Source organism: Varanus komodoensis, unplaced genomic scaffold, assembly GCF_004798865.1.
Source record: "Varanus komodoensis strain SLA01 unplaced genomic scaffold, ASM479886v1 scaffold1, whole genome shotgun sequence".
NCBI lineage: Eukaryota > Metazoa > Chordata > Lepidosauria > Squamata > Varanidae > Varanus > Varanus komodoensis.
Window position 1 is genome coordinate 36,511,413 of NW_025335268.1, and position 26,173 is coordinate 36,537,585.

General features: G+C 39.1%; 1 protein-coding gene across 2 annotated transcripts in view; it reads left to right on the forward strand.

The window, feature by feature from the left end:
• The first annotated feature begins 2,850 nt into the window (after positions 1 to 2,850).
• Positions 2,851 to 26,173, forward strand: part of TFB1M (transcription factor B1, mitochondrial) — a 37,810-nt gene continuing 14,487 nt past the window's right edge. Inside the window, exons 1-7 of one of the 2 annotated variants that reach the window (XM_044422419.1) lie at positions 2,851 to 3,032; positions 4,578 to 4,734; positions 5,634 to 5,785; positions 7,898 to 8,006; positions 9,699 to 9,850; positions 15,726 to 15,845; positions 22,737 to 24,137. In XM_044422419.1, coding sequence (XP_044278354.1) covers positions 4,602 to 4,734; positions 5,634 to 5,785; positions 7,898 to 8,006; positions 9,699 to 9,850; positions 15,726 to 15,845; positions 22,737 to 22,916 — 846 coding nt within the window. In that variant the 5' untranslated portion in view covers positions 2,851 to 3,032; positions 4,578 to 4,601 and the 3' untranslated portion in view covers positions 22,917 to 24,137. Of the gene's footprint in view, positions 3,033 to 4,577; positions 4,735 to 5,633; positions 5,786 to 7,897; positions 8,007 to 9,698; positions 9,851 to 15,725; positions 15,846 to 22,736; positions 24,138 to 26,173 lie in introns of those variants that run through there. The other variant, XM_044422415.1, reaches the window with a different exon arrangement.

Here is a 26,173-nt window from a genome sequence, read left to right on the forward strand (position 1 = left end):
ATCAAATTCAGCACGAATGTATCACACATTGGCCCATTTGACGTCGAGAAGAAACTGCGGGAAAATGAGAAGAGTGGTCAAAAAGAATTTAAAGGAAAAGAGGGTCAAATTGCCCCCCAAAGCCTAGGGTTATTCAAGACCACAATAACAGAAGCTTAGCTAGAATATAGATTATACATCAGGAATAAGTACTATTGCATCTACGAGGATGCAGGCATGACTAATGAGCAGTGCCAAGGAAATTAGTGGAGCAAGAAAGCTTGCTTTCTGAGTAGTTCATAGCTTATCATATTTGGGGCCAGAGAAAGAAATGGTGGAGCACCTGGTAGCATGCTGTGATGTATAGCACTTCGAAGATAAACTGGCCCAAATTCATCATGAAATGGACTCCACAATTAATGCAGTTCCACCAGCAGCAGTATCCAGAGTACCATCTGGTCCAGTTCTACTGGATAAGCTTTAATTACTGAGGCCTGGTGGACAAGGTGCTTGGTCGAATCCGGCCCACCACTTGTGTGCCTGACCCTTGCCCCTCATGGTTCATTACAGCAGGGATTTCTAGCTGGGTCTAGGAAGTTGTAAATGCCTCCTTCAGAGGAGTGGTGCCAGGCTCTCTAAAAGAGGCCGTAATTAAGCCACTCCTGAAAAAGCCTAAGATGGACCCTGTTGATCAAATGGTCCATGTTCTGGTGTTTTTCAGTACCAGGTGAAGACCTTTTTATTCTCCCAGCATTTTAAGAGTTTAACTGTTTAACAATGTTTTTAATATTGCATTTTATTCTGTACTACTGATATGCTTCTACACTGATTCAATTGAAATTGCTATTGTGGTTTTGTTGTTGTGTGTGTTTTAATTTTTTAAAATGTTGTTAACCTTTTTTTTAAACCAGAAAGCCTTGGCTATTGGGCAGTGCAAAAAAAAAAAAAAATGCTTTTAACACATGCTCTGTTTATATCCAGTTTGGCTCACAGTTATGCACTCCTGAGGGGCTTCCTTTAATGATGGTTCAAGGACTTGAATCAGTCAAGAAAAAAATGGCAAGAACAAGGTGGAGGTCAAGAGTTTATAACAAACTACATCAGTTCTGTGCTTGCTGGACTTAGGGAACATTCCTGGTCATGGTTAGACAGAAAGAAGTTCAGCATTCCCCAAGTACTTTTTCCTGCCTAAACAATTGAGTTCCTTGGAAGAAAAAAAATGGGATATAAAAATAATAAAAACAAAAACAAGCAAACATTAACATAATTTCACATATGGTCGGTTGGGTCCAGGTTTTCTGAAGGACTGCCTGGCTGCACACAAGCCTGCTCAGTCACTGACCCCTGTTCTCTGAGCCCTCTTTAAGAGGTATTCAGCTTCCTCCATGTTTCTCTCCACTCATCAGTGCACATTCATTCCTTCTACTGCTAGAACACATCAGGGAGACCCTCAAACTAAAGGATAACTAGCCCAAGTACCTTTGAGCATGAAACCTATGGCCTCGTGACACCTGCATACCTGGTTAGAGCTGCCTTAGCTTCAAGCAGTGCTCACCCTCTCTGCATATCCTAGAAATGATTGGTTGCCTTGTAATCAGAAAAGAAGAGGGTTCTCAGGATTGGGAAGGTCTAACTTCAACTAAAAAGTAGCTTTCCATGGGAAGGTACCCTGCATATATACCATAGCAGAGTAGAAACTCATCTTCTAATACCAGGTAGTGTTTATCACAGTTACTACATAGTGAGCTAGCAAGAGAGAATGGCAGTCTGGGCATGTCCGGGGTTTGTAGATGAAGTCTTTACTTTAATTGTTTATTAATTCATTTAATTATCTCTAAACTGCCTTAAAACTGGGCTATCATGGCACTGTACAAAATTTCATAGAAACAAAAATAATCATGCAATACTCTCATCTAAGCAAGCCTACAAAATGCTTTACTATTGTTCATTTATTTGATTTATATCTAGCTTATTTCTTACAACAAACGCAGAGCACCTTACATAGTTCTCCTCCTGCTGCTCCTAATCTTATCCTCACAACATTAAGTCCGTGAAGTACCTTGGGCTGTGAGTGGCTCAAAACCACCCAGTTGGCTCCATGGCCAAGTGAGGACTATTACTTTTTCTTTTAAATTTCCTAGGACAGGCCCTCTAATATTTCCTGGGAAAGTGAGTTCTATAGGTGTCGGCCTACCACCAAAAAGAAAAAACAAATCTTGCCATGGAGAACTGGGATGAACTGTGTCTCAAACTTACTTGTGTCTCAAGCTTACTTACTGCAGTAAGAGATAGTGGGGCTTAAAACCGCATGCCTTCTCTCTAGTCTAGACGTGTTTTCCGATGGGAAGGAGAGCAAAGGATGGGGGGAAGCTATAAGGGCGGTTATCTGTTGATCTGGGAAAAGCATTCTGCACATGCTCAAAGGCATAAAGGCCTTGAGCATGTTCCAGCGAAAAGGCTAAGTCTGGTCCTGTGCCACAGTCCTGCATTTCTCCGAATCGTCTTTCTCCCTCTGCCTTATTCCCTTCTTTAAGGCGCAGCGTCCGCCGAAGATGGACGAGATGCGAATACCCCAGACAGAGCTCGGAATCCTTCTCGTGCTAAAAGCGCGAATGGGACGACTTGCCCGGAAAGCGCGGCGGGGAGGAAGAGAAAGCAATGGTGCGAAGAAGGGTTATGAAGAGCCAATGAAGGGTTAACCGGTGAACTACGCTCACGCGACACGCTCCCAAAGGGGCGTTGCCTTCTTTTGACAACGCGCGAGGACTCCTGCGGGTGGGTGGGGCTCCTCCTGGGGAGAGGAGGCAACAAGAGGAGGGCGTAGAGCGTCGTTCCTGCTATCTATGGTGCGGAACCAAGTATATTTCCGCTTAGCGTTCGTCCGCCTCCGGGGCAACCGGCGTACTTATTGTGCCAAAGGGATGAACATGAAAGGAAAATTAACGCTATTGAACCGTTAAATGCTAATTTTAGAACAAGGATTAACAGTGTGTTGGATGCTCGTCCTCCTCAACCTGGTTTTTTATCTTGCCGCTTTCCTCAACTCCTTAATGGTAAGCGTGGAGCGCGGATGGGCTGCTCGCGCGGCTTCCCTCTGCCCCTTTCGGAGCGGGCGGCGGCTGTTCCAGCGACTTCTGTTCGCTGCTTCTGTTCGGCCTCAACCTCGTCTCGGTGCACCAGGGTGGGCGTGGGATTGCTGCCTCAGTTTTCACCTCAACTGTAACTGTTAAAGGCATGGAAACGGGTCAGGCGCGTCTTCGACTGAGAAGATGGCAATCCTGGATTCGACTGTTACGATCTCTGCATGGTGTCCTGGCTGTCACCGTTGAGCTAGTTAGACTTCGCTTCTCGGTCCGAAGCTTTGCACTGAGGGATTTTTGCTCAGTGCAAGGCAGTGGGCAGGCGTTCAGGAGAGTCCCGCCAAAAGCCTTCCCAGTGCAAACTAATAAACTGGAGAGGCTGATGACGGCTATGTTAGCGGGATTCCTCATCCGCTCCATCTTCATTTTAGCTTTATACACGTGGTTGATCTCCATTCACGTGGTTGATCTCCATGCCCAAAATACGTTCACTAACTACGAGAGCACCATGGATAGTTCCTACATTGTTCAAAATAAAAGCTCCAGTGGTCGAGGAACCCCGCTGTCACTTGAGTCATTGTCCCCTGCAAATTAGACTCCTCCAATCTAGGCCTTGGAAGCATACTTCTTAGAGCTCTGTCCAGTGCTTTTGTCTCGGCAAGAAAGTGGGTGGACATAGTTTTCCAGGTACTCAGCAAAGCTACTTTCAACGTTGCAGGCAATTGCTGTGGTTACATTGCCCACAGTCACTCACTCTGAAGAATGGCCCCTGAGAATGTGGTGTTTCTCAGTCTCTAGCCTAGTGGTTTTCAAGCTTTCCACAGCTGGGGGCTGGCAAAAACAGGAAAACTACCTCGGGGACTGCTGAGGCAGAAACAAAAAGCACCATACATATAATACAGTATTCTGTGTATTAGTTTCCAAACACAATACCAAAAAGAAAAAAAATTCTCCAGAACCACCAGAAACCGAGCAACAAAAAATGTCAGCAAAAGAACAAAATACTGAAATTGGCTCAGCATGGCTTCTAGCCGGCTCCTATCAAGCAGTCTCTCCCCTCCCCAGCCCCCTACTCCCCATGACACCAGCACACCCCAAGCAATGCCAACCAAGGAAGAAGTAGTGGAGTATGGCCAGCATCCATGCTGGTCAGTGGCGAGCGGGATGCTTGCAGACTGGCAGGAAATCTCCTGTGGACTGGCGCTGGTCTGCAGACTGGTGGTTGAAAATCACTGCTCTAGCCCATTTCTTAAACACACATAAATCTTTACATTCATACTGGGACAATATCATCAAGACAGATATTAGATTTTGTTTTACATAGTTTTTAATGGGGCTAATGAAATACATTTTACAAAGGGAAAAATGTATTAAGGGTGTTCAATATTGCTAGCTTAAGAAAAAATGAATTTGTGTATGCACAGTTGTATGTAGAATCTTAACTCTGTCCTTCACATTGTTATGGTAATTGAATGTGCAATCCATGCTAATTTTTTTCCTATTTTGATGTCTTGTTAGTGGAAAGAATAACTTTCTTGATCAATGGCCATTTCAAGACAAGTGGCTACTTTCCGTCTACCACCTCTTCCAACAATTGGAGAAATAGTTAAACTGTTTAAGCTGAGAGCTGAAAAGCAGCTGTCCCAAAACTTCCTTTTGGATCAGAGACTTGCAGGTTAGCTCTCTATGTCATCTGTCAATTTTATTTATGAATTATTTTGTGGCTTGCCAACCAATTTTAGTTCTGCTGTGTTTATTTATTACATTATAAATAGTTAAATGTGTGTATTATAGCAATTTATTTATTTAAAATATTTGTTAGTTGTTTTCAAGCTACTTTCTCACAAAGTGCCATACCCTAAATGAATGAAGTATACATTAAGCAGAATGTATAAACATGAGAATAACAAAACTAATGAGATAATGAGAAAACTGTTTTATAACACTTGAGGATTGTCAAATCATATATCCAAACTGGATACTTTGAAAGTACATGACCATATGCTGAGGCTCTCGCTCTGTTTTGTTGTTGCTGCATTAAATTGTTGACTGTAAGCCACATTTGTAAGTTACACAGGGCAGACATGGGATCTAATTATTTTAAACAAAATTATGTACTCTGTGTGTGACAAAGCTATGCCATTTATTTATTACAGTTTAAAGCACCTAATAACTGAAGGTTATTGCAGTCCTAGCAATCTACTTAATTTTGCCTAGTGCAAATTAGAAAGACAAAGACATAGTTAATATGAGAAATTTGCAATTATAATTTTAAAAGGCATAGTCCTTAGTCAGCATTGCTTCATATGAAAGAGAGAATTCTGACTTTCTATCTTTGTTTTTCTGTGTATATATAAACATATTTATAATTAAAAGTTACATACTTGAGATCAAATAAAAGGAAATTATAATATATTTTAGCTACTTTTTCTATAGAGTGCATCTTAGACAAATTTTATTAGATGAGTGGCTGTTGATTATCATGCTGAAATGAAATCTTTGCTCTAAAATGACTTTTGTTAATGAATTGCTTTGAAAAAAGAAAAGCCATGTCTTGTATGTCCTTTCTTGCAGATAAGATAGTAAGAAGTGCTGGTAATCTGAAAGATGCCTATGTGTGTGAGGTGGGCCCTGGGCCAGGAGGAATCACAAGATCCATTCTGAATGCTGGTGTTGCAGAACTTTTATTAATTGAGAAAGACCCTCGTTTTATTCCAGGGCTCCAGGTATCCAAATACTTACTGAAGGGTTTCTTTTGATAGCAATAATGTGGCAAGTTAATCAATATTGAAAGTAGTATATCCTATTTATGACTGTGCTATAAGCATCCTTTTTCAATCATCCTGTTACATCACAGTCCTATTTCTGTTTTCTCTCAGTTTAGTCTCCTTAGGTTGAACAGGCTCAATTTTTACTAAATATTATTGGGACTTCACTGTTAGACCAGTTTTACATGACACAGTAACCCATCATGAGTAATAATCTTTTGTGCAAATTCAGACCACATCTCTTGGGTGGCTAGGTTTTGGGCTGCAAGTCACCCTAAAACCCCCTGGCTTGTTCTAGGGGTTGTTAGGCCCATGAGCGTAGGGTTTTTTTTTGTTTTTTTTTGTGGGGGGGCGTGTAGCACAGTGATCCTATTGTGGGTTGCAGGAAGCTTGGCAAGAGCAATGCTTGGCAAGAGCAATGAAACCACCTTGCTGGTCTTGCTGAGTGTGCTTGGGCCATTGCCAGCCATTCACCAGGTGCCCCAGCAGCACCTTGGAGTGATTGTCATTGGCTCATCCCCCCCCCCACTCCCCAAAATGCCATTTATATGTTCTGGGTTTGATGCAACAATTCATGATTTTGGACATTTATATGGTTATTTGACTGACTGGTCAAAGTCAGTTACTCGTGAGAGTTGGAGCTAATATGTCCCATAGTGTGTTATTTAGTTGACAACTTAGACTTTGTGTTGGGTTTATTATTATAACTTATCTGTGAATACTTGTCGCAAGAGATGCATAACAAATGATTAAGTTAAATTTGAGTAAGATGACTGATGAGATTTCAAGGGACATTGACAGGCACTACACAGTTAAGTCTGTGGAATAGGCCTGTTGTTATGTGTCACTGGGTCATCTGCGAATGGCAGCCATATGAATGAAAGCCCTCCAGAATGCCTTACACTTCACAGCCCTGCTCAGCTCTAGATAGGGTAGGGTAAATACAATTAAAAAGAATGTAATGCCTCAAATTGTATGTTTTACATGGCATTCCTCTATTTCTATCTGTAAAGTATCTCCAGAAATTTATTTTGATGTTTTAATTTGTAAATTCTTGTGGAGTTCCTCTTCAGCACAAATTTCCTTGGAAAGGATTCAACTTTTGATCAGAAAGGGTAACTTTAGCTTCCCTGACCATTCCATATAACATTAGGCCTTTGTTCACTTGCACTAGATATTGATCCTTTCCACTTAGATTACTCTGTCTGGTCAGTTTTGGAATCTTCATTTGTGGATCCTCTTCCCAAGTGGATTGCATGGAGCTCTCATCATACTAAAATAATGTGCCCCCTCCAGTTCTGGCAGCTAGAGAGCTTTGGCATATATTTTCACATCAGTTGCAGTGTTTGACATTGGCTGGGGCATCATAGTTTATATGTATTGGACTAAGTATTGTGTATAGGATGCTATATAGAAATGAAATACTCTGTGAGCATCCATCTGTATCCATACATGTTGCATTGGATTCAGACTTAGACATGTTTAAAGTAAATCTATTGGAATAAACAGAGCTTAAATTATTGGAATAAACAGAGCTCTGGGCTAACTGAAATCCATTGTTTTCAGTGAGTCTACTGTAACTATGACTAAGTCTGGATCCTAGCCATTGTAATAACACAGTGGAACACTAGAAAATGTATTTACATAGATGATGGGCTCACTTTGCTCATTTATACTTTTTAGAACAAACAAAAATGTGATACAGGGTTTTATCAAATTGGTGTTACTCTGCTTATGAAAAGCCCTTTGAGCAAAGGCTTCTGTTGTTGGAGTTATGTTTATAATGCTTTTTGCATTCAAAGTCTTAGTATTGTTTCATTTTTTTACAGAGTGTGAGTAATGATTAACTATTTAACTCTATACTTTTGTTTTTCTATAATTCTCATGCTTGAGTGTTCTCTTTAGCTTTATTTATGGCATGTCAAGTGGCCTGGTCTGAAAACCTTACAATACAATATATTGTAGCATAATGCATTTTAAATATAAAGATAACTGAGAAAAATGTTTGGAAAAATATATTTCCAAATGAGTTAAATGAATAATGACCTTCTCCTCCTTTGAAAACCTCAGATGCTTTCTGAAGCTGCTCCAGGAAAAGTTCGGATTGTTCATGGAGATATTTTAACATATAAGTTGTGCCATGCTTTTCCAGAGCACCTTATAAAGAACTGGGAAGATGGTCAGTATGCTAGAACTATAGTTATTCAGAATATCTATTAAATAAGCTCTGTAAATGCAGTTTGTTAGCTGCATATTGATAGAATAGAGTGCTAAATAGTCTGCTTATTTTCAGTATCTATGACTATTACCTATGCATACATGTATGTCTCCTCAAATCAGTTCTAAATGTTGTGTGAGACTTGTTCTGGGATGAAAAGCAACTGAGGAGAAGGGAAATTGCAAAGGACTTCAACAGAAAAGGATGAAATATCATCTCCCTGCCCTTTGTACTTCCAGTAAAAATCTCTACTCATTATTATTTTTGCTAAAAGGCACAGATATGATTGTTAATAATGCATTTAGTAGCTTAGCCCTCAGAAATTGTAAATTGAGGGTCCTTAACTGGGAGATGTCAGTACATTTTACCACTTGATGAAATTTGCAGAGATGACAAACATTTTTCAAAAAGTGAGCTCGACCCATCTATCTGCTTAAAGTGATGCCATATTTTGATTAGTATGTATTGTGTAATAGTTTTGATGGTTCATGTAATGGATGTTCCAGCTGCCTATTCTACACACCACAATTCATGCTTGTAAAAGTTGTTGTAGTTATTTTTCTACAAACAGATACAAGATTTAAGTACATAGACAAAATTCTGTATTTCCTCCATATGTCTTTAGTATAGAAAATGGTAAGAACATCCAAGCAATAAAGAACAATCATCAATTTAATAACATTTTGGGAGGCACTAGTAATTTTACAATGCAACTTTGTAAAAATGACCCTAATATTCCCAGTACAGTGGTACCTCACTTCACAAACATCTTGGTTCATGACCAAATTGGCTCACGAACAAAAATTTCATGACATTTTTGACGTGGGTTGCAAACTCCGCATTGGGTGGCAACGAAGATCACAGCATCTCCCCACCCTGCCCAAGTGGGGAGATGGCCGCGATCATGCTGGAGGCGGGGGGGAGATGACCGAGATTGCACCCATCTCTCCCTCCCCCAGTGTGCGCTCCATTCGTGCCCGTCTCTCCATCCCCCAGCACCCTCCATTTGCACCCATCTCTTTCTCCCCCAGTGCGCCCACGATCGCACCTGTCTTTCCCCCCCTCAGCATGATGGGATGACGGGTGCAATCTTGGTTGTGCTGGCGGGGAGATGGCCGTGCTTGTGCTCAGGGTGAGGAAGCGAGATGGCCACGTTCTTTGTTTTCTTTGTCACTTTGCTTCACATTTTTCTGATTAAAAAAAATGGTTACAGAACGGATTACCCTTATTTACATTGAACCTTATGGGGAAATTTAACCCGCCTCACAACCAATTTGGGTCATGACCAGAGTCCTGGAATGGATTAAGTTCGTGAGCCAAGGTACCACTGTATATTGGTACTGCAATTCATAAAAAGTTAGAAATAAGGATGGGATGAAATAGTGTAGGGCAGTTGACTCTGTTATGTTGGAGGAATATAAGTAGTAAGAAAATGACCCATCTCTTTGATTCTGTTCATCTTAACTAGCTAGGCAAAGATTAATCCTGTGTACAGGAATGATTGTGTGCATGTATGACACAAACAACACTGCTGTGGATCATGCATAGGCTGTGTACTTCATACATAAAAATGTATGATGTATGTTTATATGAATGCTAGCTAATTACAGAAATTGGTGGGTTTTTAAAGGTTTCCTTTTCTCTTTCATACAGATCCACCAGACATACATATTATTGGAAATTTGCCTTTCAGTGTTTCAACCCCTCTAATAATTAAGTGGCTTGAGAAGATATCTGAAAGGGATGGACCTTTTCGTTATGGTAGGACACAGATGACTCTGACCTTTCAGAAGGAAGTAGGGGAGGTAAGTTTGCTAATTGCCTTAGTACTAGTTTTGACAAAGAATTGGCTTTGGTTGTCCTGATGCATGACCTCTTGTTGGAGAAAGGCATAGGGAAGGTGACATACTTTATCCTGCTTGATCTCTCAGCAGTTTTTAATACTATTGACTACAGTATTGTGGGAGAATAGAGGAATTGTCTTTGTCATCTGGCAGTTAGAGGTACTGTGTTGTAGTAGTGTGACTTCTGCCAGTGTGGATGGTTGCAGAAAGTAGAATTGGAATACTGTGCCTCAGCTCCTTGGTCATTATGCTGTGAGATGCCATATGATACCCTCTATTTCACATCTGGGAAGGTAATTATAAGGTCATCTATTTAACAACCCATTTAATAACTGAGGGAAAATATTTGTGATGAATTGTCATCAGTATGCTGATGATACACTGCTCTGTTGCTCTGTGACATATGAATCTGAAGAGGCCATGTATGTTCTGAACTGGTGCCTGGATGCAGTGACTTGGCTGGATGAATGCCAAGAAATTGAAACTGAATCCTGAGAAGATGGAGATTCTGTGAATGGGTGGTTCCCAGTTATGGGAATTGAGGAGCTTGCCTGCTCTGGAGAGGGTTGCACCCCATAGATTGGGGGTGTTCCAGACTTCATAATTGTCATTAGAAGTCGGTGGTTTTTGTGCCAAGGAGTGCCTGTTACCAGCTCTAACTGGTATGCCCTTATAGGTAATCTCACATTTAAAGTACTCTAATGTGCTTTATGTGGTGCTACCCATATGTTTGGTCTGGAAGCTGCAGCTGGTTCAGAATGCAACAACTAGTTTGCTAAGTTGGATATCTGGTTGTACTTACACTGGGGTTGAAACAACTGCACTAGTATTGGCTAGTTTCCAAAATTAGTACAAGGTCTTGCTGTTATCATATAAAGTCCTCTGAACAGCTTGGGACCAGGTTAGCTTGCAGATCACCTTCATTAGACCTGTGCAATAATTAAGATCTTTGGAAGAGACCATGCTGGTTGTACCACAATCTGCAATTCATTATCTTGCAGGAATATGGAAGTGGGCCTTCTTTGTGCTAGCTCCCACCCTATAGAATGCCTTCCTCACTGGTTTTTTGGAGGCACCAAATGTAATGTGCTTTAGTCAGGTTTTAAACAGATATTTCTTTACCTAGCCCTTCCCAAGTGAAGGTGCTGTTCAGTTTGTTTATTCATTTCAGTATTGTTAATATTACTTTTAACAATTTAATCAATGTTTTATATACATATTTTAGCAGTTACGTATCTTACTGTGTATCATAATGTATTTTAATATATTTAAATCTCCTTGTAAACCACTTAGATTTTTTAAATAATTTGGTAAGCAGTATATGCATCTATTCAATAATATTCTGGTGAATTGTTAGATTAGAAGAGGCTATAAAATGCAAATGAAGAAACTGTTGATGAACTTCAGTTTTCTTAGTGTACTGCACTTTCCGCTCTCACTGCCCCTGTTCAGTCATTTCCAGATGTAAAGGAAACTCCTTTGGAAATTTGAAAATTTCTCCAAATTTATTAATACGCTTTGCTAATCTAAATGCTGGACTAATTTCTGCATATACAAAAAGGTATTACTTTGAGGCATTGGCCTTAGCGTTCACTGAATCCATTCTTGGGATTAAAATTTATCAGTTGAACTATTGCCACTTTTATTCACAAATATTGTAATCAATTCCTAACAAATCAATTCCTAACTAATAATAGCTTCATATGGATATTCTGACAAGAATTCAAGGGGCACATTTTAGCTATATATGTCAGAATCTAACAGAACACAGAACAGTTCTATCTGCATTCTGTTCACACAGTGGGCCAAACAATATTCCATGGATACCCAGAAGCAGGGCATGAATGGAACAGCACTGATCTGACCATGTTCTCCAGACTGCACCCACAGACCCATGTCCATTTAGTGGAATATGTTCAACTAGCTGTATTGAATGAGATCCTTCTCAACTTGAAGTGGATAAGCAGTACAGAGAGTGAATGAAGCTGAAAGTGCTACAGTTACCTTGGCAAAAGAAAAATAATCCATTGGTTTAAGATATATCAATTTTCAGTTTGTTCTTTCAGATGTAGTCAGTTTTTGTTAAATATAAACAAATATAAGGAGCTACATGCTATTGCATTTACATTTTTTGCAATATTCTAATAACATTTCTACAGAATGTTTTGAATGTTTTTAATAGAACATTTAAGCTATATTTAATTTCCCCTATGCAAGTATTTTAGTTCAAATACTGTGTAGCATTTAGTAAAACTTTTCATATATTTATACTGCACTTAACATTGACAGGGATTACATTTTTAGTTCTGCTTACTAAATGTATTTTGGGTGCTTATTAAGGAAGATGAGTCAAGCATGCTAAATCAGATAGTATTATTTAGGGCACTGGAAAATTTTCCAGGTCCACTTTTTCTGGAAGATCTGTATCAGTGGAGTTCCCAAGCATCTAGAGGTAAATTATGTTATGAAGTGCAACAAATTATAAGCCAGTCCACCATATATCAGATGGCCCCTCAGCTACAGCTAATGGGAGTCAATAAATCATGATTCTGTGCTTAACCGGTGCCAGAGTCAACAGCACAATAGCTGTTCATAGAAAAGCAAATGAGGTGGTAGCCATACCAGTTACCTTGTTATCCCTCACTAGTTCTTGCTCACCAGTGATGTTAACTGTATGCAGAAAAACAATGAATGCATAGTGATGGCCTGATGACATCATACACTGTCCTCATACCTCTACCAGGTAGCCACAAAGAAACCACAGCATTTTCTCTGTTACAGACTACCATGGTCTTACAGTCCCAAATGTAGCAGCTGATGCCTACATCTACTAATCCCAAGGTTCTGTGCAAACGGGTTTGGATCTCTGGGCAGTGGGTGATCTATTCCTCTTCAGTCTCATCTCAATAGGGAAGGCAGGAGGTCAAGATACTCAACAAAGAGTGCAGAGCCTGTTCCTGTGCTAATGGATTTCTGAGTAGGTATCAGAAAGGCCTGTTGATCCAAGGCTCCTTAGTGTGGGTATTCCAGAAGAGTCTCTTGGTCATAAAGCAGTAGCAGTTCATCTGCCAAAACCTATTCCTGGGTACCTGGTTCTCTCTCACTTAGTATGCTGGAGATCTATTTATTTATTATTTATTTATTAAATTTGTATGCCATCCAATTACTAACATCTCTGGATGGCTAACAGCATAAATAAATTGATGACCTACTCTGGCTGCAATTAATGAAATACAATAATAAAATTCGATATTAAAACTTATTAAAATATTGATTAAATAAAAAGGTCTTAACCTGGCGCCGAAAAACATATAATGACGGTGCCAGGTAGTCCTCTCTGGGGAGCGCATTCCACAGTCGGGGCAAAGAAGACTATTTCAGTCATATTTGGTCCTGAGCCTGGCTTTTACTATGTTGCACCTTTTGTAGTGCATTTGTGCAAGGTTAATTTTGAATGTTCAAATATACCTTGACCTGAAGGGATAGAGGGCATCAGAGCCAACCTCAGCAGACCCTGCAATTGGGGATGATAAAGCATGCCCTGTTTATTATCTGTTTTCAGTTTATGTAGTGCCTGACACAAAATATTGTTTGCTATAATGACTAATGGATAAGGTTTTCAAAGCTGTAACAGCTTGAAAATGAGGGAGAACAGTACATTTGCAACTAGGAAGAAATGCAGAAAATTGAGAATAGTAATGTACCCTGTACTTTATGTAGCTTAACCAGCTGTATATGCTATGAAGTTTTTTCTTGTATGTGACATGCAGATTATAGTGTTTCTGTACATAGCATAGCTTAAATGAGATGCAAAATAGCATGGACAAAGTTTTCTGTAGAAGCTGATAAGATCTGAAGCTACACAAAAAGCAGTTACAGAATGATGGTAATAGAATGAGCTGCTTTCAGTCTTTTTATTTTGTTAATTTTATTAGTCTTTATTCTGATTCAGGCTGATGTGTGTGATTCCTCTTTTCTTTAACCCTGCAAAATATCCATGCAGTAGATTAAGCTGTGAGATAAGAGGAACCCAGTATAACTTTTTGTGTTTGGTGGCTGAGCCGACATAAGGACTTGGGTCTCCCCAGTTCTAGTCCAACAGTGTTTTCATTTATTTGTACGATGGGCTCAAGCCAGGTTTGTTTTTTTGTAGCACATGAACTAGTTATATTGCAACAGAACTACTAATATGTATTCTCTCTGTGTGTGTCTTTGCTGTCTTTGGAAAATGTCTTGTATAACATGTGTCAGTCAGTATGCCAACTGGATCCAGATGTTGGAAGCAGGTTATTCTGCTGAAACATCACTAGCTGCTTATATCAGAATGTTGGAGTTGAGCTTTACACTTCTGCTTGCTTATGGACCAGTGCTTCTGAATTTCTTGTCTTCTGTATGAGACTGCCTTCACCTTAACTTCTACAGAAGTCCTCATGTTTGTCCTGAATTCAAGTTTAATGGGTGTAGAGAGAGGACCTTTTCTTTTGCCATTCACAGGCTTTGGAATTCACTTCTGGGTATATCTGATTTACCCCCTCATTGGCATTTGCTGATTTGCTTTATTGGCCTTTGACTTTCTTTTACTACATTTTATTGTTCCTGGTTGGGTACACTTTTCAGTTATTGTTTTATTGCTGTGGGGGTTGTTTAATTTTCCTGTATTTTCATAATTTATGGTATTCTTGCTCTAAAAGCCTTGCACTTTTGAAATGAAAGGTGGGTAAAATATTTTAAATGCAGGATAATCTACATGTATATAAAAAGTCATGCTGTATTAGACCAAGGGTCCATCTAGTCTATAATTCTTTTCACACAATGGCCAACTAACTGTCCATGTGAAACCCACAACCAACAGCATGAGTGCAAAGCTCTCTGCCTCCAATATTTTCCAGGCATACATAAATATACTGGAAATAACACACAGCTATCAGAGCTAGTAGCCATTTATAGCCTTATCTCTGTGACTTTGGCTCATCCCCTTTTAAAGTCATCCAGATTGGTGAGCATCACTACATCACATGGAAGTGAATTCCATAGCTACATTATGTGCTGTATGAAGAAGTATTTCTTTTTATCTGTGCTGAATTTTCTGTCATTCAGCTTCCTGGGATGACTCCAGGTTCAGCTGTTACAAAGGAGGGAGAAAAATGTCTCCCTATCCACTTTCTTTTACACTGTATAATTTTGTATACCCTTATTATATTTTCCATTATTTGACTTTTTCTGTAAGCTAACCAATCCTAGCTGTTGTAATCTTTTCTCATAGGGGAGTTGTTCCAGTCCCTTCATTTCAGTTTCTCTTTTATTCACTTTCCAACTAAGTCCAATTAAGTTACTAGAATGCAGTATACTAAGTATGATCACACCATAGATTTTGTGTTGATATTTAAGATTTCATTGAGAGTAGGAATGTGATGGTGATGAGCCTGTACTTTCTTTCATATACTTAAAGTATAGGAAGCCTGAACATGAAATATCAATGGAGTAGCATTCTTGCTAGGAAAGAAAAACAATTAAATTTATTTAATATTTTTTCATTGTACATCTGGTTTGTTCATTTTTATCTGTGATGCAGTTTGTTGGGCTCATCTTTGTTCTCCATAGGAGGCCTGTTAGCAATAGTAAAACCCTTAATGATGCTCTCAACAGGTATGACTCATAAGTTTCTCAAACAAGTCTTAATGGACACCTTTAGAAACGCATGTTATAATTTTACAGGTTAAAGGGATGCTCAAAAATGCTCTTGTGTTCTATTAAATTTTAAATATCACCTGCTAATTTTATAAAAACACTTGATTAGCTTGGGTGATTCACTTATAAAAGCCACTTTCTTTCACAGAGATTGACAGCTTGTGCAGGATCCAAGCAGCGAAGCAGACTTTCCATTATGTCTCAGTACCTGTGCACTGTTCATAAGGGTTTCACAATACGCGGTCAGGCTTTTGTTCCAAAGCCAGAGGTAAGTCTGTTCTTTTATTATTGAGAATCAGAGACTGAAGCTTCATCCAGTTATTTATAGAGACCCCAACACCAAAAAACAAATTGAATGCAATCAGATTCTGGTAGGTGCTGAATTTAATATTCCCTGCGATAGTCAGAATGAATGAAAACTAAGAATGCACACAATTGTATAACTTTTCCTTCAGTTAATTCTGAAAAAAATGAAATGTGTTGTTGATGTACCTCAAATATTGGACTGCAAATAAAGCCTTACAGCTAAAAAGAGAAAGATAAAGCTGTATAATATAGGATTTTTACACAGAAAATTAATAGAACAAGAAACTATTCAGCTAAAGTAGCTCCTAATAACCCAGGATTCTCCTTATTAGTAATCACAGTGAAGGATTAGAATAAGTCAGACATTGCTTCAGGTACAGTAGACGCAATAATGTGTTGTTCTCTTTCCTTAAATACTTAAGGTAATAAAGTAATTCAGTATGAATGAAATAAGTAAATACAAAAATCCCTATATACCAGAGAAGTGTTATTCTATTTGGTGTTGTCTGTTGGTTAAACCTTGTAAGTACTCAGGGCATTTTTCTTTCATGTTACATAGGGAAGGGCCTATTTCATAATTCAAATGCATTAACTCTTTTGTTGACGTACATGCACACAGTTAACAGATGAATATTTCACTTGCCTGTCCCAAATATGGGATTGTCAATCCAAGCAAAATGATCCTAGGGATGCTTATACATTCGTAAGAGAATCTGGGCACAGGAAGGACCATGATGTAGTTTTGGGTTCTTTTGTTCTTATCCCTTGCAAATCTAGCTTCATCATTTTCAGAGTCAAATAACTGTAAGAGTTTGATCCCAATAGGACAGTGGTTAGTTTTACAGTGGCTGTTCTTGGAGCAAGTTTTGTTTTTGGCTGTCCTTCACTTTCAGGTCTTTTAAATTGACAGTTACTTAGTAGTTGACAGGTTTAAAGGGAGAAAAGGATATCATGATTTATATCTTTTCCCTGCAAAAGAGAAAGGTTGAGAATTCTCAGAGCCCATTATGTGCAATTTGTCAGATTTTCACAATCTGGAGCTTTGAGTTGTTTGTGGTAATAGTATGTGTTACTGGTTTGTTTTTGTTTCATTTGAGACATATTCTCAGTCATCCATGGCACCCAATCAATGAAATGGTCAGAAATTCATCAGGTAAAAGACAGTGCTGTTGCTTGTTGTTTTAAGAAAATATTCCATGAGCTTTCCTGAACCAATCCTGAACCATAGGACAACAACTCCCATAAGTTGGACTGCAACTCCCAGCTGCCATTGTCAAATAAAAGAGGACGGGTAGATAAAATTAACCACCATTCCATACTTTAGAATTATTGTTGCTGAAATTTTTAATTACAAGATTTGACTGCAAATGGAATTTGCATGCATGTGATTTTTGTGAATTAAAGGCTGAATGATGATGTGTGTAACTTTCTTTCCATTCCTCCTGCCTTTCATTTTGAGACATTCTTTAAATTGGCTACTTTGAACTGTGGCTTTGCATGTGATACCTCTTGCTACCCAATGCAGTTAATAGGCCCCCAATTTTAACATAGCCTGCCTTGTTCCTTGTTTCCTACTGAATGAGGAAATTGCTCAGAATAAGATGAATTATGTGGAACTCCTGGTCCTCTAGGCATTAGTATTGATCTGAGACAGTGTATTTCATCTCACGATTTATAGCTAACTCCATAAGGTTTGTTCCTAATATAACATTCAGATAACTTTTGGAGAAAAAATATAAGCTGAAAAGCTGCTTTTGCCAGTGGATTGGTGGCCAGTTATACCCTGCTAGGTAATGATTTAGAGCAGTGATAAATACTAAACTAGGAATGCAGATTTGAAGATCATACTTGGCACTAGCAAAGTATAAATGATCCTGTCAAATTGTTGTGAATATGAATTGGCCTGGTCATTTTCAGTTCAACTGCTAGTCAGATGTTTTCTGGAAAATCTGTTTTGAGCATTAGCACTGGAGCCAAACAAATTCCATTGAGGCAGATTTGGAATGAGAATGAGATAATTAAATGTTTTCTAAATAGTGCAGACTAAACAGCATGTCATTATCAGAATGGGGACCTTTTGCTATTTTTCAATATTTTTGCCATTTACTTCTGCCAAAGTAATTCTGAATCAGGAGTTCATGTTAGGGTTTCAGTCTAGTATATGTTTCATTTTTCATATGCTCACTAACATAAAGTAGAACCTGGTATTTATTTAATTTGTGGCAATATAGAAATTTTGAGAGCATTGCAGAGCACCAATAGCACAACACACTAGATATTGTTGCTTAAAAGAAGGCCAGTGTGACAAATGGTGTTGGGGTGGACTGTTCCGAAGCTTGGAACCCTGCTCAGTGGTTGATTTTAGTGTGGGGCTTTAGTTTCAGCCTAAATATTGGAATTTTGAACCAGGTTTGATTGCATGGGGCCAGTAGTTAAGCAATATCTCATTAGCTGATGTTAAAGAATTTGTCCTAGTTAGAATGACGCTCATTACATGAAAATTATTTTCAATATAAATATTGTACACTGTCCATTCTCAGTGTTCATGGATTAATTATAGAGCCACGTGTAAGCATTGAAAAGAAGTGTTAGGGATTCTGGGAACTGTTTGCAATCTTTATAATCTTTTAGCAGAAAATACTAGAATGTCTTTTGTGTGAGACTTAGTTTGTACATATTGCTACTTATGGTTTATTGCCCTGTGCAGTGTTTGACTGGTAGGTGATCAGATAAATCATGGTTTGTTTTTCAGTCTGTGGTTTGATTCCCTCCTTTTTGTTTTCTCCCTCTGTCCCAAATGCCCACATGGTGCTATTCTCTTGGTGTTTAGAGAAGTTTGAGCTTTTTGCCATTCTTGCTTGCTGCTTCTGTAGCCTGGAGAAACAACCCAAGAGCAACTCACAGTGCTGGGTTTCTGCATAATGACAGTCCATGGTTTAAACTGCTCATAGTTCACAAACAAGTAACAGCCATGGGTTCTATTTTTGGGTTATTTGTACTTAACAGACCATGGTTTGTTAAATCAGTTGGATATGTTGCATTGTAATAATCCAGAATTCAACAACTCATGGGTAAACCAGGTTCTGGTGTGAGATTCTGGATTTCAGGTGTTTGGTGATGGTGGTACTGCCCTACATTTTTGCCTATGGAGAAAAAGAGAATAAGAGGGAATGAACCAGTCTGTGCTTTGTTGCTTTGCCTTATTGAGCCACGTGCTTCCATTACGTTATGACAGAATTCACTCGTGCCAGCAACAAGATCTTACAGATCTGTTTTGTCTTGGAGTTTACTACAATAGCAGTAATGGAGAGCTGTGCTAAATTCCTTTGTATGAATATGTGGTGCTGCCTGCTCGATTTGTGATGGTCCTTTATGACCTTTTTTTTTTTTTTTAAACTCGGTATGTCCTTTTGTCTGAACATTGCAAAGCAATACATGCCTGTAGGGAGAGTGCTCACCATGGTTAATGACTGCTCTCCTTCTCTGTCTCTCTGCAGTATTTCTTTTGTATGACATGGCATTGCTGGCAACATTGCTTAATGTTTTTCTAGCACTGTACTCTGTCAGTATAGTTGTACTCTTTTTAACCGAGTGTGGTAAAAGTTTAGCTTATATGATCCTGCCGTAATGCAAACTTGCTTACAGTTTTTGAAATAGTTATATCAAGTGCTTGGCCTCAGGTAACACCTTTACATTCTTCAAATCCTTCTTTCCCTCCCTTTCTCTCTCTCCCCTCCCCTTCCTCCTCCCCCCTTCCAGCCATCTCAGTCTCCATCATCTCAAGCTCTTTTTTTTTTCCTGAAACATTTTCACAAATAAGATTCCCAATGCACCAAATGCTTAGAAAAGCTGTTAGCACATATTTTTTGTAAGAGACTGGTTCTAGGTCTCCATCCCCCTGCCCCCACAATGTAATTCCTTGACATTTGAGATTATCTAGCATGTATCCCAAGACAATGATGATATGCATAGAAGAAGATGATGCTTATATTCATTATGTTGATAAAAGTGCTACAATTTATTCTAGCCTAAAACCACTGAAATAATTAAAGCTCCATTGGAAAAGCACTTTGAAACTTGAAGCTGCATGATGAACTACTGGGACCATTCTCATATAAAGTCAGCCTGTCAGTTAAACTCCCAGCGGTTTCTTGTGCATGAGTGGGTGCTCAACAAACAATGGGTTAATTCCCAGTTTTTTTAGGCCCCAAACAATCCAGGAAACCAGATTCAGGGTCATGCTCCACAATCTGTAAAGGAGTTGATTGTGTGTTGTACAGCACAGCTGAACATAGTGGCCATGTTGTACCCAGTTGTCCTGCTTATGTGTGACGACCCATGAGCTGTTGAATTGATAGGCTGTCATTACATGCAAACCAGGTCAATCAAGTCTGGGCTGCTTACTGCAGGGTGCTTCATTTGCTCCTGGCTGTCCCTGTTGAGGAGTCATTGTGGTCTGGACAATTGCAGTGATTTGCAATGTAGAAGATCTCCTCTTATGCCATAACCATACTAAAATATCAAGCATTTTTGGAATGCATCCATGGATCTTCTTTCTGCTTTGTGACATATATTTTCGCTTTGCTTGTTTCCTTCTCCTTTTTCTGTTGAGATGGTTAAGATTTGCTTTGAGTATATCTCAGTATTGTGCAGGCAGATAGTTGGGATGATGATAACACAACACTTATTTTCTCATCCTAAAAAAAGATGAAGGTGGGGGGTGGGGAGAAAACAACCACATTGTTATTTATAGACTAATATAGCTATGCTGAAGAATAAAGTGCTGCATTTGAGCTTTTTCTTTTAGATTTCTTCTCATAAATACAATGCATAAAAAGCAGACTCCTTGATTTATAAAACCAGCTTCCTGTTTGCTTAAGAGTATAAGAGTCCTGTTGGATAGACCAAGGACCTGCCTAGTCCAGTGTGCTATTTCCTACGACGGCCACTCAGACTCCTCCATGAAACCCATGGACGGGATATAAGAGCACCTCTTCCTAAGGTTGTTTACAGAAGCTGGTATCAAGACAAGTAGCCATGAATACCCTTTTACCTTTTACATTCACCTCATTTGGTGGTTATCACCACATCTTCTGGCACCAAATTACATATTTATCCTGTACTCAGTGAAGAAGATACCTTGTTCTGTCTCAAATCTCCCACCAATTTATTTATTTATTATTTATTAAAACATTTTTATGCCGCCCCATTCGCCGAAGCCTCAATCAGTTGAACTAGTTCAACACTGGTTCTAGTGTTTTTTCTCTATACCATTCTTTATTTTGCAAACCTGTTTTTTCTATTCTTATTTTCCCTTTTCCTCTCTAAACTAAAAATTCCTAAACTTTTCCCTGTCAGGAAGTTGCTGCAGCCTCTGATCATTTTGGTCACTTTTTTTCTGCCCAGTCTCCCATTTATGGAGAATGCCATAATGAATATGAACCTACTAATTTTGTGCATTTTTGACAAAAGGCATTTATCATTCAATAAAATAACATTTCATATTACTGGCACTAGAAAAATCTGTGCGTATGCAACTGTATGTTTAACTATGATTGGGTTCCAAATTATTGGTCAAAGCTTTCCTCTTTGTATTTCTCCTCCCCTGTAACACCAAGAGATGCAAACTCTAACTCACCTCCTGAATGGAAATGAGAGGTTTCTAGGGTAACTAATAATCATTTCAGCATGTTAAAAAGAAGGTTCTGAGATGCAAGGCGATTTAACCAAGTGAACCATGCTGGCATAGTAATTACAAACTGAGTTGCTATCACCTACAAGAGCTCTGTGTGGCATACTGCCAGTAATTCTGGGGCCTGATCCAAGAATGTGTTACAAATTGTTTGCATAAAGTATAGGTTTTAAAGGAGCCATATGATGTTCCAGTTAATGGTGTTAAAGCACCAATTAGTTACTGGTATCAAAGAGAAGTCAAGCAGAGGACAAAAAATATTTAAAAGTTCAACTTGAAATCAGAGTGTTAAAAGTTTCCTTTAGTTACAAAGGTGTAGTTATTTGTGTGTGTCTTTATTAATCCTGATTTATTTAATCCTTAAATCAGCAGCAGATTGTTAAGTAGATGTTTCTTTGCAAGTAATAATAGAACCTGCTACAGGTGGTCATGGGGTTAGGGTTTGGCAACAATTAAATGTCACTCTCTCTTCTTCCTTTGATATTAATTTGTCTTTAAAGTGAAGAAATATAGTAACCATGGTAGTTGGGAACTGACAATAAAAGACAGAAGTTGCTTCTGTTTTAATACATAAGATTTCAAATAGAGCAGAACAGGTTTAGCTAGTGAGAAAATGAAAACAAGATTCTTGGTGAAATTAAATATGGCCCATTGCACCACGTAAAAGAGAGCTTGTATTTGTAAAAACATTTATAATTTTAATTTTGTTCTTTCCTAATAAAATTGCATTGCAAAGCCATATCAACAATAAATAAATTGTTGTTGCAGTGATCTAAAACTCTTTATCGTACATTTTGCTTTGTCAAAATATAATTACAAGTCTCACATCACAGACATAAAACTTACTTAAAAACAAAACTACATTAAACAGAGCCACCCCTAGTCAATCAGGATCCTAGACACAAATATAGTTACACATAATCTTTTAGATTGTAGCCTGTGTTCTCTTGCTGGGTCGCTGGAAATGGTTGCGGCGGTTTGTTGGGGTGAATCCAGGCTCTCTGCTGTTTTTTCAAACAGGAAGTGCCGAAGATGGCACCTGCAGTAAGCAGAAGTCCTGCTGAAATAAATCCGATGTAAACTGCTCCTCCTGGTTCATGCTTACTGCTTTCTGGGACTGTGGGATCCAGAAAATTTGAAATGATTTCTCTTGTGTACCAGGCTGTCGGTATCAACCCAAATATTCCTGCAAGCATGAAGAAGACTCCACCTGCAAAGGATGTGTGGCTTTTGCTGTCCCTGTCTCCTCCTAAGCGGGTGCACTTCATTCCCACAGTGGCAATGCAGATCCCAAAAGTGGAGAGAATGCACGACAAAACCATGGTGGTCCGTGCTGCCTGAATATGAACTGGGAGGGAGAGGATTGAATATTTCAGTGTGCAGCTAAACATCCCGGTGCTGTACCATGTGCAGTCCATCCAGAGCCCTTGCATTTGGGTTATAGCCGTGATGATGTTTGAACCCACATCTGCATTCACCTTCCAGTTTGGCAGCAAGGTAGCTATGATTGCTCCAAAAACACCAAACAAAGCTAGAAGGAAAGCAAAGAACTGAAGAGCTGCTGATGCCATGATGAGATCTGCTGTCACCTTTTGTCTGCCTGTTTCTCTTCTGTTGTTGTAAACGTGTGTAACTGTCTGATAGCTTCCCAGCCAAGCTGTAGCTGTCTGTCTGTGACAGAGGAGCGGGAGGGGGAGAACAGCAGGGGCAGAGGAAAGAGAAGTGAGCAAACAAGGGAGCTTGCATTCAAAATCGCAGCTATCTGAATGAATGACTGAACGTGACCCTGCAGCTGATGAGAAGCCTACAAAAGGCCTGAGCAGCTGTACACAGGCCACTTGGAACACAAATGATTATAAATGAATAGTATATGTGAGCAGCTAAGCACAAGGAGCTACCCATTGATAATCCACAGTAGCAAGCAGCTCAAATGCAGCATTAAAGCATAATGGTAAGATAATGCAAATCCCCAAAAAGTAAGCAAATGCAAAGTTGAGCAATTTGTACCATCATTGACCAACTTGGAATAACTTCTGTGACACAAGTTAGCAAAAAGAAAACTACCTAGTTCTAGTCCTATTAATAGTCTCTCAAAGTCAAAACAATAACAATAGTTAAATGAAAATAGTTTCCATAGGAAATATTACATTTTAGTTGAGTTCAATGTAATTTTTCCCAATTGCAATTTTTAAAATGGTAGTTCAGTAAGTTCTTTGTGTTTTACAAAGATTTCTGTTGCTTTAGTATTATTTTCTGAAGAACAGAGTTAAGGTTCTGTGTTGGCCATTCAGGATTTGAACTAAAATTTCCTAAGGACTAGAATTGAACGTATCCCCGTTCCTTGATTCATGGTAATCACCTCTGATATAGTATCATCACTGAGAGCAAATAAAACAGTTACTGAAGACTGAAAGCAAAATCCACCTAAAGTTAACATTTAGGTATTGAGTTTGAATAGTCAAGCACATACTCTATATCAGTGGTTTTTAACCTTTCCACAGCTGGGGACCGGCAAAAACAGGAAAACCACCTCAGGGACTGCTGATGCAGAAACAAAAAGCACCCTACATATAATACAGTATTCTGTATATTAGTTTCCAAACACAATTTTAAAAAATCTCCAAAACAGCCAGAAACCGAGCAACAAAAAATGTCAAAAAAGAACAAAATACCAAAATTGGTCCTTGTGGCTCCCAGTTGGCTCCCACTGAGCTGTCTTCTTTCCCCCTGCCCTCCCCTCCCCTTCCCCACAGTGGGGCTGGCACACCACCCGCAAATGTGATGCCAACCAAGGAAGAGGTGGTGGAGCACAGCCAGTGCCCCCATCGACCAGCAACAGTCTGCGGACTGGTGGTTGAAAATCTCTGCTCTATACAATTGAAATCAATTAGCGTTACATGTGCTGAACTGTCACTGGGTCTAAAAGATGTTGGGTACTTGTATGAAAATGTTGAATTCCTTAAACTCCTAGTCAGCTCTGTGTTTTCAGTATTTGACAAAGGCCTGGCATTTTAACCTGAAACCTTTGCTATGGCCATTAAATAGTTATAAAGAAAAATGATTAGTTTTATAATGTTAATCTTAAAATGTTCTATTCTGACTTGCCTGTATTTGCTCAAATTGCATTATCTAATTAAACTGGCTACTCTGCAGGCCATAAACTTGCAGGAACCTATTGGTATTCATAACTTTTAAATAATTCTAATAACTTTCCTTGTGTAGAATCATTTTGTGTGCTCAAAATTACAGGTCTGTCATTTCTATACCAGTGTAACCCCATTTATTTTGTTGGCGCTTTGCCCCTGCATCATTTGGAGGACTAAGTGGAAAGGCCTAGGACAGTGGTGGCGTACCTATGGCACATGTGCTGTAGTGGGCACACAGAGCCCTCTCTGTCGGCACGTGAGCCAAGTCTCCCCAGCATCGCCCCAGCAGCCTAGCATCGGATAACAGTGCACACAGGGGCCATGCACATGCTCAGAAAGGAGTAGCGGTGCCTGGCGATGACGTCACGAGCCGTGACTCATTAGCCACGACTTGTCCGAGCTTTTGCATGGCCGGTTCATGCGCTGCCAAGGACATATATATGTTTGTATTATTGAAAGCTATGTTATTGTGTTTTTCTTTTAAGACAAAAGATGTTAATGTATGAGTTGTTTTTTCTAAACTGAAACCTCAGAATTCAGTTTTTATTGCAGTGTTGGCACTTTGCGATAAATAAGTGGATTTTGGGTTGCAGTTTGGGCACTTGGTCTCTAAAAGGTTCGCCATCTCTGGCCTAGGATGCCTATAGGATTTTGATTGTGTACACGGCCTCATGAGCAGGGATTGGTGTCACATATAGGCTCTGTCCAGCAGCTGACATGATTGTAAGGTGACCCTGGGATCACTACCTCTTGAATTGTTCATGTTCTGTGGTAGAGCACAGGAGGCTGCTCCTGGCCAGAATAGATGATCCTGGGCTTGACAGACTGGTGGCCTAACTCATTGCATGTCTTAGAACTAATATGTATAGTAAAAGTCACAGCATTGTTTGATTTATATTTTGGATTTTTCAAAGTGTTTGAATTAGATTATAACAAGTAGATGTATTCGACTTGAAGAGGCTTAAGTACAGATCTGAATAGATGAGCTAACATCTCTTGAGAGCAGAAGCATGCAATTGAAAAACAAGTCTGAACACAGAGTTTGCAAACCAGTAATTAATGCTTTCTTCTACTTATACATTTCTTATGTGTATAATAAGACTTAGAATCCAATACTTGCTGTCAGCATGTACAAATGAAGAAAACATTCCTCTGCTGAGACAGCCTTTTTTAACCTGATTAGCTAGATCTTTGGGGAGAGTAGGTTTTAAAAACCAAATATATTGCATGCACAAATTACTTGTGTTTCAGCAACAATACTTCCATCTGGCATTTGGTATCTGTACAATTCCAGTTGTAACACTCATTCTAAAACTTCAAAATTAAGGAGGAAGAAAGCAGGATTTGCATAATAATTTAGACTGTAATCCTAAATACCTGGGAGTTAGTCTCATTGAACACTTATGCTGATGTAAGCATATGCAGGATTTTGCAATATCTATATTTCATCTA